The sequence below is a fragment of the Diceros bicornis genome, chromosome 4 (genome assembly GCF_020826845.1).
Source record: "Diceros bicornis minor isolate mBicDic1 chromosome 4, mDicBic1.mat.cur, whole genome shotgun sequence".
Lineage (NCBI taxonomy): Eukaryota > Metazoa > Chordata > Mammalia > Perissodactyla > Rhinocerotidae > Diceros > Diceros bicornis.
This window is the reverse complement of record NC_080743.1, coordinates 60,519,509-60,531,826: the sequence shown is the minus strand read 5'-3', so window position 1 is coordinate 60,531,826 and position 12,318 is coordinate 60,519,509. Positions and strand designations below refer to the sequence as shown.

The 12,318-nt window shown below is 44.5% G+C and overlaps 1 protein-coding gene across 5 annotated transcripts in view; it reads left to right on the top strand.

The window, feature by feature from the left end:
* Window positions 1-3,091: 3,091 nt before the first annotated feature.
* The window catches only part of ARHGEF11 (Rho guanine nucleotide exchange factor 11), a 103,586-nt gene continuing 94,359 nt past the window's right edge, over window positions 3,092-12,318 (top strand). For all 5 annotated transcript variants that reach the window (XM_058539502.1, XM_058539501.1, XM_058539499.1 and 2 more), the window contains exon 1: window positions 3,092-4,501. In XM_058539502.1, the coding sequence (XP_058395485.1) occupies window positions 4,470-4,501 (32 nt within the window). In that variant the 5' untranslated portion in view covers window positions 3,092-4,469. The remainder of the gene's footprint in view (window positions 4,502-12,318) is intronic.

Genomic DNA, 12,318 nt, shown 5'->3' with positions numbered 1-12,318 from the left:
CATTTATTAAGTTTTGTGGGGAAAGTTAAAAGGATTATGTCGATTCAAGATATTACTTCTTAACATTTATCCTGATTTCCCTGCCCAGCACTCTACAGTTTATAGAGCCCATGCTCGATCTCATTTAATGCTTACAATCTGCAAACAGTAGGTCACAAAGCTAGAAAGTGATACAGCCCAAACAAACTCAGTTCTTTGAACTCATAGTCTAGTGCTCTTTCCATTAACCAATAGCTGCTTCCAGATTCCTACCACCTAGATTGTCCTGGGTGCAATCTAATCTATTTTTTGTCCTAAACTGAGACTTGCAATTTGCTTAAATGGCCAGCTAACTTTAGGGAACTCTATCCTGCTAAAGCCACCCCCATCCCCATAGTCTTCAAAGTGGAGCATACAAAGAGACTCACTGGTGTGCAAGAGGAAAATATTTAAGAATGCCTTCACAATACTATTTAACTATGGCAAAAATAATTATTTAAGCTTTATTAATACTAATCTTTGACATATGGGCTGACCCAGCACTCTCACTGGGTCATCTGTCACAGGCAGTATGTGAGATGTTTCCAGGAACCAGTGGTAATGCCATCCACAGTTCAGACATTCATTTTCTTCATAATGTATGCCATCCACTGGACGAAAATAAGCCTGTTAATTGCTACAAACTTTACAATTCTTAATAAAGACAGGAGAATGACCATGAAAATCTTTGTTCTGCAGAGATTCATTGGTTATCTTCCGGGAAAGGCCTAAAAAGAGGTATTGAACATAGAGGAGATACACATTTTTATTTGACAATGTTCTGTGATGCGAAATGGCTAGAAAGAGTATACTATCTAGCCCTTATTTTCAAAAACAAAAACACACAATGACAACAACAACAATCCACTTAATCTGTTCCTTCAAGATGAAGATGACAGTCATTAAGTGAGAGAGTCATTGTTTTTCTAAAGAAACTCATCCTTATGGAGAAAGCATTTTGAAGATCCATGACTGGAAATGTTTCCAATATCGTGATTTTTTTTTGAATTACCAAAAACAATGTGTTTCACCTATAAAACTTTTGTCTGCATACTTGAAAAACTAGGAAACAGAATTTGAAAATCTGTTTTAAAAATCTAAATGAAGCTTCTTGGCGAGTTTGAACCCATTTGTTAAAAATATAAATGCAACACCTTCCAATCATTCAAGGACTGATTGATTTAAGATGTAAATTTACTAGTGGAATTTCAATTAAAAGTCTTTGCATCGTGGTTAATGGAACTGGAAAATGAGTAACATAATTTAATAAATGCAATCGAGGATGCTCTTCTTCTGCTTGAATCTACCTTTTTGATAAGCATCTTTTCCAGTTATAATAGTCATTAACTTTCATTAAAAAGCATGATTTAAAAAATGTACTTCATCTTTATTTCCATCTTTTAATATTTCTACTCTAGGGCATGTTTTATAAGGTACGTAATAAAATACATGTAAATAATTGTTTTAAAAATATTACACATATTAAGAAAGCATGACAAGAAAAATGTTTGGTGACCACTGGTCTATCAGCACAGAGGAAGTGTCCACATTTGGAAGCATCATTTTTGCAGGTAGTATAAACTATTTTGCAGGGACTAAACAAGAAAGACAGTAGCAATTTGGACTGTGGTGCTTCAGATGCCTGGCAGACCACCTGTCTTTCCCTCTGGCCTAGGGGTTGGAGATGGCAGGGAAGGCAGTAGGTCTGTCTTTTATGTGCCACCTTGTACCTGGTGTAATTTAGAGGAAGCTCCTGGTTCATTGTAAGTTCTCAAGTGATGCTTATTAGTTTCTTTTCCCTCTTGCTGTTTGCAAACCCACAACTTCTGCTAACACTGCTGGGGTCACTCAGCTCCTTCTACACTGCTTATGGATGTGCGTGGGGAAATATACATATACATATCATTTCCCCCAAGAACAATCAAGGTGGTGTGGAAGGGAGACAACATATGCAAACACACCACTGCCTGCAGAGTATTTCACAACAGCATTTACCTAGGCAAGAAGATAAAGTTCACTCCCCAGTCCTAAAGAAATAGTTTCCTTTTCATCTTAATTATTTTTAACCATAACGCTTGGGACCTTCTGACTAATGTCATGTTACTTGGAAAGATTTAGTAACTGTGATTCTATGAGAGGGGGTTATGAAAATAGAATTGTCCTTGAAAGGCTTTTCCATCGAGTTCAAAACCAGTTTACACAGCCTGGTATTAAGATGCCCAAACCAACCAGAGGGGGAAGAGTGAAGGGTCTCTTCCCCGATTGTTGGCGGGTGTTAGAAATGGGGAGGGCCACAGAACCGGGACGAAAAGAGCTCCTGACACCCAGGAAGGAGGCTGCGACAAATTTTTGAAAAATAAGATGAGACAAGAGGCGGAGACAGGGTGAGCAGTGGCGGTGGGAGAGCAGGGGTGATGCTGGTGAACGCCAAGACAGAAACCCATAAACATGGGGAGGGGGTCGGGGGCGCCGGGCACCGTAAGAGGGTGGGAAGGAGGCAAGAAACAAAGGTCGGGTCTTGAGCACAGGACAGTAAAAAGGGGGAAAGCAGCTAAGAGAAAGCGGCGAGAAGGAGGCAGCGGTGGTGACCACGGCGGGGGTGGCGCCCGGTGAGGCCGGGGTCGCCGGCCCGGCGGGCCGGGACAAGCCGGGGATCCGGCTGAGCCCGGGAGCAGCTAGGCCGCGCCGAGGGGCCGGGCCGGCGACTGTGGGGCCACGGAGGGGACCGGCCGAGGAGCGGCGGCGAGGGGCCGCAGCGGGGCAGAGCGCGCAGGGACGCCCGGAGCGGGGCCGGCGGGAGTAGCGGCCGCCAGACCCGACGGAGGGCCCAGCGGTCAGCTTCCCGCCCCCACCCCGCCGCGGCGTGAGGGGAAAGGCCGGCGGGCTGCGGCGCGCGGAGGAGGAGCCTGCGGCCCCGCCCCCGTCGGAGCGAGGGAAGGAGAAAGGCTCGCGGGGAAGGAGGGAGGGTGCGGGGAGGGGGCGGCCGGCCGGGCCTGCGCCCGAGCGAGCGGCGAGTGAGGGGGAAGGGGCCCGGAAGGAGGCGAGCGCGGCCGCGACGCCAGGAGCCGGACGGCCGCCCGTGCCGGCCTGCCGCCGCCGCCGCCTTCCCTGCGTGCGCCCGAGCCCGGAGTCCCGCGGCCGCGGAGGCCGGAGCGCGGCGGTCGGGCGTGGGGCGAGCGGGCGAGCGGGGCCGGGAGCCGGAGGCCGCCGGCGGTGCTGCGCGAGGCGCGGGGGGCTCCTGCCGGCGAGAGGAGGCAAGGGGCGGAGAGGGAGGAAAAAGAGGCCGAGAGAAGCCCGGCGGTCGGATTTTCCAGGAGGCTGGTGTGGAGGAAAATCCCACCGCGAACTCAAATCCACAATAATAATCCAAACTATTCATAATAGGGAAGCAGTTTTGCTGGCCGGGCGAGAGGGAGAGAAGGGGGAACGGCAGGAAGCGAAATCTCCGTTTCATGGAGGCTGAGGCGAGAGAAAATTTCGGAGCCTGGATGTGGAGGAGCAAAACAGAACTAACTCAGGAAATTGTCCTTCAGAAAAAGGCCGAACCTAGGCTGGGGCTGAGAATCTGGCTGATGTAGGTGGAGAAACCTGCCAAGTTTAAAGGAAAAAGAAAAGGAGAGGATATTTTCAGAGATTTTCTCTGGTTTGTGGTTATTGCTACCATTTTAAAGGTAGACAGCATTGCATTTCAGGTGCAAATTTTTTTTTTTCTCATGCGATTGGCTCGTTTAAGAATTTCAAAACCTTTAATGTAAAAGCTTTTTTTTTTTTTTTAAAGGAAATCCGTGATTTTGGTTCCCAGGGTTGCACTGAACTTGGAAGGAGTGCTGTTGTGTACATACTATTGTATAGTTTTATTTATTTATTTTTTTTACTGTGCAAATCAGCTGGAAGATTTTTTCCAAGTGCCAATTCGGATTTATTCATCCTTTTTTTTTTTTTTCTTCCCTCAAACATATCTGTTGTCGTTTTAAGCATTGGAGACCAGAGAATTTTTCCCCCCTTTGGAGCTTGAGGCTATCTTGCCAACAGAAGGACAGCTGGGAAAACTGGATTAAAAGGATGGTTTTTATCTGTATTTTGCAGTTAAGACTGATATTTTGAAGGCACATTCTTTCTGTGATTCATTTTTTCAGCCCATAGCACTAACCTTGAAGAGATTTGTGGTTGGGTTTTTGGTTTCTAAGGTCATAGTTTTTCCCCTTTTTTTTTTTTTCGTTTTTTTTTTTTTTTTAAGAGGGGGGTGAGGAAGGGGGGGCCAAGAAAGGAGACCATGTTAACTGGTAGAAGTAGAATGGAGCTTCAGTTACCAGGGTCCTGAGAGCTGAAGAAAAAGGATTCAGTTTTCAAGTTGGGAGGCCCTCCTCTCACCTTAAAAATTGCAAGCTATTCAATCCTGATCAAGACATCAGAACGACAGGATTCTGGAACTGTGGACACACCGAGAAACCATGAGTGTAAGGTTACCCCAGAGTATAGACAGGTAGGTTTGCTAATGTGGTTTTTCAACCCTTACTTAAGGAAAGACTGGGAGGGAGGGTGTTGAATTTTGATAAATGGTTGCAAAAGAAGGGTCTGAGTGGGCTGTGGGAATTGGTGGGGTAGGAGCATTGGTCTCTAGGGACTGCCTGGGCATGTGTGTTTATGTTCCCACTGTGTTGTGTCGGTGGTCAAAACATCTCTCCTGATTCAGTGTTTTTTTAAATACAAGCAATAGAGAGTGAAGCCAGGAGTGGGGAAAGATGGAGAAATGCTTCCAGCTGCCTTTGACTTTTGCCAGGCTAGAGGCTGAATTTGAGTCCCTAACTTGCCAGCCTAGGGGGTGGGAGGCGGGCGCAAGCCTGGTCACGTGAGCCCCAAGGGCGGATTGGGACTGGCTTTAGGTGTTGGAGCTGCAGGGGGAAGGGCCTTGGCAGGGGCATGGGCCTCCACTGGGCTGGTTGTTATGGAATGGTGGGGCTTGGTGATGGGGTGGATCCCATTTCTAGAATGAGAAGGATGTTCTTGGCCTGAATGATGGGACAGAAACACCCTTTGCGCCCATACGGGTCTGGATTTTTACCAGTGGCTGATAATGGCCTCAAGATGCGTAGGTCACATTAGAATTTCTTCCTCTCCAAGCTTAGAGTTTAAATTGAGACCTGCCAACCGGCTGATGCTCTCGGTTTAATCTTCCATGCCATTTTTCATAAGCTTGACTCGGCAGAATGGGCCTTCCCTCTGCCTAGAACCGGAAGGAGTTGTTTTGTGCTCCTCGGCCTGATGGGCAGAGGCACTGGCCCTTAGAGTCTGAGCACAGGATGCCCTTCCCCCACAAGAGTCTGCCCAGCCTCCCCATCACTGGTGACGCTACAGTTTACAACTTCGTAAGGTGTCTGCTTGTTCCCTCCCTCCCTTCCCCCTCCTCAACCCTTTCTCCTTGAGAATCTTGAGAGACAGTTGTTCCGTGGGTGCTGCACACATCGGAACTGGATAGATGGGTGGATGGAAGACTGAACCAGCAAGTGAAAGGACTGGGCCTGGAAAAAATATTATTGGAGAGAGAGGGAAGAATATTTGCAAGGGAGCAAATATTCTTTCTTCATGTCCAGTTAACCTTTGCTTATCCATGCTAATAATAATTTCTTTTTGGCTGTGGAATGTGGCCTAAAATGCATATAATCTCTCTCTCCCAAACACTAATCTCTGTATTGCCTCAGAGTCCTGTTTGGATTAGTTCAGCAGTATCCAGACGGGGACCTGACTTGGTAGTGGAGAGGAGAAGACAGACAGCCACAAAGGGCAGAAAGTATATGTGGCTGGTTCTAACCTCCATCTCTTCCCCTTTTTGTTGGCTTCTCTGTAGTTTGACTCTTGTGAAGGCAGACTGGGGGCATGTCAAGGCAAGGGATTGAAATGGTTACACGGCTGTTCTTCTTTTCATCGTCTTGGAGTTTGGGAATCAATGCACATGGCTTTTTGAGATCTGAATGGTGAACTATTTCTCTGGATTCAGGGATGTGAGAAGATGGAAACCCAGGTGTTGGGGGGTGCAAGAAGGAGGCAATGAGAGTTCCTGTGCTGACGCGGGATGCTCCTCTGGGAGTTTGTATATCCTCACCGTCTTCTCAGGATTTGTATAGCATGGTACGATTTCCTAAGTGCTTTCATAGGAGCATATCTCATTTGAGCCTCACAATATATCTGTGAGGCAGACAAATCAGAGGTTATTATTGCCATTTTATACAAAGGGTAATTGAGGCTCAGAGAGGATACCTGGCTTGCCCAGTGCCATCTTGTCTGACTAATGGCAGAATCTGGACTCAAACGCAGGTCTTCTGATTCTGGATCTGTGGCTCTTTTTGTTGCCCCACCCTAACTAGGTTTTTATACTGGTCCTGTGGAATGTGGGGGACACCGTTTCTCTCTTTCTGGCAGTAGGGTAAGATGCTCTTCAGCAATCCCTTGCACTTTTCTTTTTAACAGTTTTTGGGCTTGCACATGTAAATTCTATAGTTAAAGCATAATTTTTTCCTGTAGGATAATGCAGCTCTGTAGGATGAGAACAATCCTCACCTCTATCCCTACCCCTGTTCTCTTCCCCATTAGAGGAGCGGTGCTGGGGCTCGGGTCCCCTTCGAGGTGTCTCCAGTTGCATTGAATCTTACCCATTTAGCTGTAGGCTCATTCTGTTGGACCTTTTGACATCTCAGGTTCAAGACCCTATGGATTTTAAATAATTCACAATCTTACACCATATTGGAGAGACTGAGTGGAACGCTCCAGTTTATGGAGTCAAGGATTCTCGTTTAGTTTATCCATTTGCCATGTAGAGAGCCAAGTGTAAGGTGCTGTAAGAGTGTTTTAGAAAATTCACGTATGCAGTTCTTGCTCACAAGGAGCAGACAATCTAACTGGGGAACTAGGAAAGGTATAAGAGTGTTTTAGAAAATTCACGTATGCAGTTCTTGCTCACAAGGAGCAGACAATCTAACTGGGGAACTAGGAAAGGTATAAGACTCCTGAAGACCACATGAAAGCAACGCTAGACTGTCAGCTCCATAAAGGCAGGGACTGTGGTTTGCTCTGGTATATCCTGCTTGCCGAACTGAGTGCCTTTTGTGGGGTAAGTGCTCCATAGATACTTGACAAATAAATGAACGTGTCAGCAAGTATAAATTCTTCCATTTCAGATTGTTTCAACGTTCATGTGTTAATTTCAAATGCAGTCAGAGTAAGGTCAATTAAGAGAGGCTTCCTAGGTGATGTGTATTTTCTAGGAGATAAGCAATGTTATGGAGGACCATGTCTGTGGAGAGAGATTGTGGCTCCAAGTAAAGAAGGCTTTGGGGGCTGGCCCGGTGGTGCAAGCAGACGGTTAAGTGCACGCGCTCTGCTGCGGCGGCCCGGGGTTCGCCGGTTCCGATCCCGGGCGCACACCGACGCACCGCTTGTCAAGCCATGCTGTGGCGGCGTCCCATATAAAGTGGAGGAATATGGGCATGGATGTTAGCCCAGGGCCAGTCTTCCTCAGCAAAAAAAGAGGAGGATTGGCAGATGTTAGCTCAGGGCCGATCTTCCTTAAAAAAAAAAAAAGAAGAAGGCTTTGGAATATTTATTCGGCAGAGTCTTTACCCCCCTCTTGGGGAGTGACTCCTGGGTTCATAGAAACATCAAGTATTTGTGACTAATCGTTTATCTTTTAGTGTTAATCATCTGTTACTGAAAGATGGGCTAAAGTGTAGCTGTTCGTGTCCCTTTCAGTTTTTGTCCATGGACAACTTATTGCCTATTAATATATCTTCTGCCCAAGAGTTTCTAAAAATGTGTTTGATATGGCAAGCAGAGATAATGATACAGAATTACTTTTACAGGAATGGTAATGAGTTTTGCTAAGCCGTCTATATCCATTTGCCTAGTTCTCCATGACAAATGTTTTTGAGATGGCCAGATGAGTTAAGAGTTTGTATCCATAAAACAGCTTTTCTCTGTGCAGAGTGAGCTCATGTGAGGATCAAAACAGAGAAGTACTAGATTTAATGCAAAAGTTCTTGGTTTGAGCCATGGCATTCCCCTTAACTATGTGACCTTGGGCAAGTCACATGCCTCCTCTGGTTTCCTCATATATAAAGCAATAGCTCATTTATGTGACATGTTTTCCGGTTCACAAATATTTTCACGTGGCATGTCATTTGAGGATTATAACATTTATTGAATCTCTCTAACGGGGCTGTTGAAAGGAACAAATCATTTAAGATAATATATTTCAAATTGGTTTCTAAACTGTAAAACTCTATGTAAGTTTTAGATGGTAAACTCATGTATTTGATTTAGCTTCATGCACTACTTGCTGAACGAGACCAAAACAAATTAAGAGTGATTGAAAGATCTTTCCATTGTTTTGAAGAATTTAACCAGAGTGAACAGGCTTTTTTGTTGCAAAAGTGCATGAGGTTAGAAAGAAGGACTACTTTTCCAATGGTCAGCGTTGAATGATGATACTAGAAGAATATGAGAAGAGGGGGGTTATTGAATCTCCCTCCCAGGAATCTTGATGAATGGGAGTGGCTTCAGCTACCTTGGCTCCCTTAGATGGGGATAGAAAGGATTTGTTTTTGATCTCTGGCCATTCCTTGTTTTAGAAGTATATGACTTTCCTAGTTAAGTCATAATTTGGAAGTTAAGTTTAAAGCTTAACTTAAGCATATGACTTTTCAGAATAAATCCAGACCTAGCAACTGTTCCTTATCAGGGATCTGAGATTGAATGTAACCTTTCCCCAGTCTGTAGCGTTTTTTTCTAGAAGAGGCAAAATTTGGCATGAGATGTGTGGAGGAGGAGGCAGAGGAGGGAGGGGCATGGTAGGTAGGCCTGTCCTGGGAAAAAGCCTTCAGGCTGAGGGGAAGGTTTGTGGAAAAGAGACGCTGGTAGCAGAGGAGACTGGGCTTATCTGAGAAGGAGTAGGAGGGTGGCTCCTGGGACTCTTCCCACCTCGGCTTCCAGTTCTTATTGAGCCCTGGGACTAAGAAATTCCCATTCAGCTGAGTTTCTACCTAGTTTAGAAGGTTGACCTCCCAGAACAGTGATGGATCCAAGCTGTTAAACACTAAGTCCCCTGAAATGCTGAATCTTCTCCAGAATGTACCCTTGTCCTATCTGGGGTGAGATGAGAGATGGCAGTGGATTTGCAGATGAAACGTTTGGCGATTAATCACAGTTATGAGTAGGAACAGGCTAAGCTTAACTTTAGGTACTCAAACACATGTCCTTTGATGAACACATTTATTCAGCTTTTTTTAATACTCAAAGTGCTGTCAGACAGAGTTCCTGTCTTCCCCTTTAGGAGAATAGACAAAAAATATGAAAAGTGACGGTATGAGTTCATCAAAAATAAAAAAGATTCTGTGAAGGGTACATAGCGAATCCCCAAATTAATATAAAGACAAAGGAGTTTTGGAATCTCATAACCTCCATGGAATAGAGTTTGGGAAGTTTTGGATGGTGTCCCTTACTGCTCTAAAGTTCTGGGACTCTGATGTATGTGAAAGGGCTTTGTTAACTGTGAATTTCCATAAAATATAAGAGGAATTATTTTAATCTATATTGACTGAATCTACTTGACATCTTTATAGTGTCACTGCCTTTAAAAATCCATTTTATTGGTTATTTTTAAAACTTAATTCCAAGATTTATCATGTGGCTTGGAAACGCTTTTCCCCTGTGGACTGTGTGTTCTTCCTTCTTTTCTTAGTCACCTTATTGGGAGAAGACCCAAGCATAGACCTAGTAGCATCCAAGATCGCTCCTTTGCCCCATGGACTAAAAAAGTAGGACTAAAGAAGTTGCCGATTCTGGTTTCAAAAAAAAAAGTAATCATTCCTTTATTAAAAGTCATGTTTGATCTCCTGTGAAAGGAGGTTTGGAGTTCTCAGGGAAGAACACCAGCATCTGAATTAATAGAGGAGTGAATTAGGCTAGCCAACCTCTAAGATTTGGTTCTTCCTAGCTATTATGTCCTTTGAACTTCTGAAAACGTAATGCCTTGTGTCCTTTCTTTCAGTGAGCCAGGACTTTTTTTTCAGGAATCTTTATCTGGCCTTCCTGAAAGCCAGTGAAAACGAAAGTTTGAAAAGACCAGGAAACAGAGCGTCTGGTGAAACGGGAGAGGAAAGGGGAAGCATACTGATGTGGAAATGTGGGGAGGGACTGAGGAATCTGTGGCCCCTAAGAGAATTGGAGTAGGATTTGGAAGATGTTTTAAGATCCGGAAGAACGTGCAGATTTGTGGTACTAAAACAATTGGATGGATTTGAGGGAAAAATCACAGAATTCCTAAGTCTTTTTTTTTTTTTCCTGAGGAAGATCAATCCTGAGCTAACATCCATGCATAATCCTCCTCTTTTTGCTGAGGAAGACCCGCTCTGAGCTAACATCTATTGCCAATCCTCCTCCGTTTTCCCCCCCAAAGCCCCAGTAGATAGTTGTATGTCATAGTTGCACATTCTTCTAGTTGCTGTATGTGGGACGCGGCCTCAGCATGGCCGGAGAAGCGGTGCGTCGGTGCGCACCCGGGATCAGAACCCGGGCCGCCAGCAGCGGAGCGCGCGCACTTAACCACTAAGCCACGGGGCCGGCCCAGAATTCCTAAGTCTTAAGAGATCACCTTGCCTTTCCTCTTGACTCCAACTAGGCTGTCTCTTGAGCTAGTTAAGATAAGTGAGAGTCTCTCCCATTTTCAGTGATCCTTGTGGAAGGTGGTTCCATGAGTTTGATAGTTATAAATTCTTTTGGATACCAAACTTTCCTTTGCTACAATTTAAGTCTATTTTATTGTTTTTTAATTGTGATTTCAGTGTGGGCCCTAAAGTCACTAGTGTCCCTCTAGCATCTTTATTGACTTCTTCAAGATTTTCCTCCTCATTCTAAAGAACAGCAAGCTAAGACATGAATGTGTGAGAAAGGGGCTTTGAAAAGTTCAAGTGATTTCAGAGTCTTCATTTCCAGCACTTTCTCCTCCAGTATATGAAGCTACTATAGAATGGTGTGATGGATCTATAGTCACCAGTCGTGGCCTGGCCTCAAATCACAGGGAACGGAACCAATCTAGCAACCTTCCAAGTGATGACCTATGGCCAGTGGTACTAGCAATCAATTGTTTAGACAGCAAATATTTATCAAATCGCTCCATGCTCGGCTTAGTTCTTAGTGTTCTGGTAGATAATATACAGGAATGTGGAGCTTACATTCTTGTTGGGAAATGTTATTAATGAAACAATACAAAACAATAAAAGGATAGTACATAATTGCTGAATCTTGATGTATACCAAAAAGGTACATTTAGAGAAGAGTAGAAAGTTGGTGGTAATGAGAATAGCCAAGGGAGGCGTAGTTAGAAAGTATTTAGGTGGAATAAAGAGAGGAGGCCATTTCAGACAAGGAAAACAACATAAACAAACGTTATGTTTATGGGGTAGAACCAAGCATGAGGTGGTCTCGGGATGGTAAGGTTGTTGGTCTTTGCAGAGCGGAGAGAAATTAGGTTGTCAAGGTGGGTAGGGTGGGGAGATAAAGGTATTCAGACTTGATGTGTAGGGAAAAGGAGCCAGTGAGGATTATGTGTTATATGGTGATTAAAATAGTGTTTAAAGAGAGAATTCTGATATTAATATGTAGATGGGAAGAGAGCTAGGGGTCAGAAGGGCCAGCAAGGAGTTTTTGCAGCAATCTTGGCAAAGATATTGTGGGGACAAAGAAGAGGGGCAGGATTTGAAAGACATTTTGGGAGGAAAATCAGCAAGATATATTAAGGCTGAATCAAATTTGGTTCCCATGTTTTTGAGACTAGTTGACTAGGAGGAGGGTGGTGCTATTGCTAGAGAGAATAGGGCCATCATTAAAAGTCATTCTGTCTCCCACTGGTACCCAGCAATTAACTGAATACAGCATATCGAATGATACTTATCTTGCTAAGGTACTTAAGGTTAGGCCATTTCTACCAAATAGTTTTAGAGTTCTTCAATGCAGTCTTTAAAGGGAGAGAGAGAAGGGGAGTGAGTTCTGGGAGATCCCTTAGGAAACTGGGTCATGATTTGAGGAGATTAGCATATATTTGATGGATCCTGACTGATTAATCATACCCCACTCCCACATAGCCAACCAGACTCCAGGGCTAACAGGATATCTATGCAGAAACCATCCTGGTAGCGTAATTATAGAGAGTATAGGACTTTAAGTGAGAAGATCTTTGTGTGAGCCCCAGCTCAGCCACTTAACCAGCTATGTGATCAGGATGATTTGTGTAAAAGCATTTCATGAATTCTA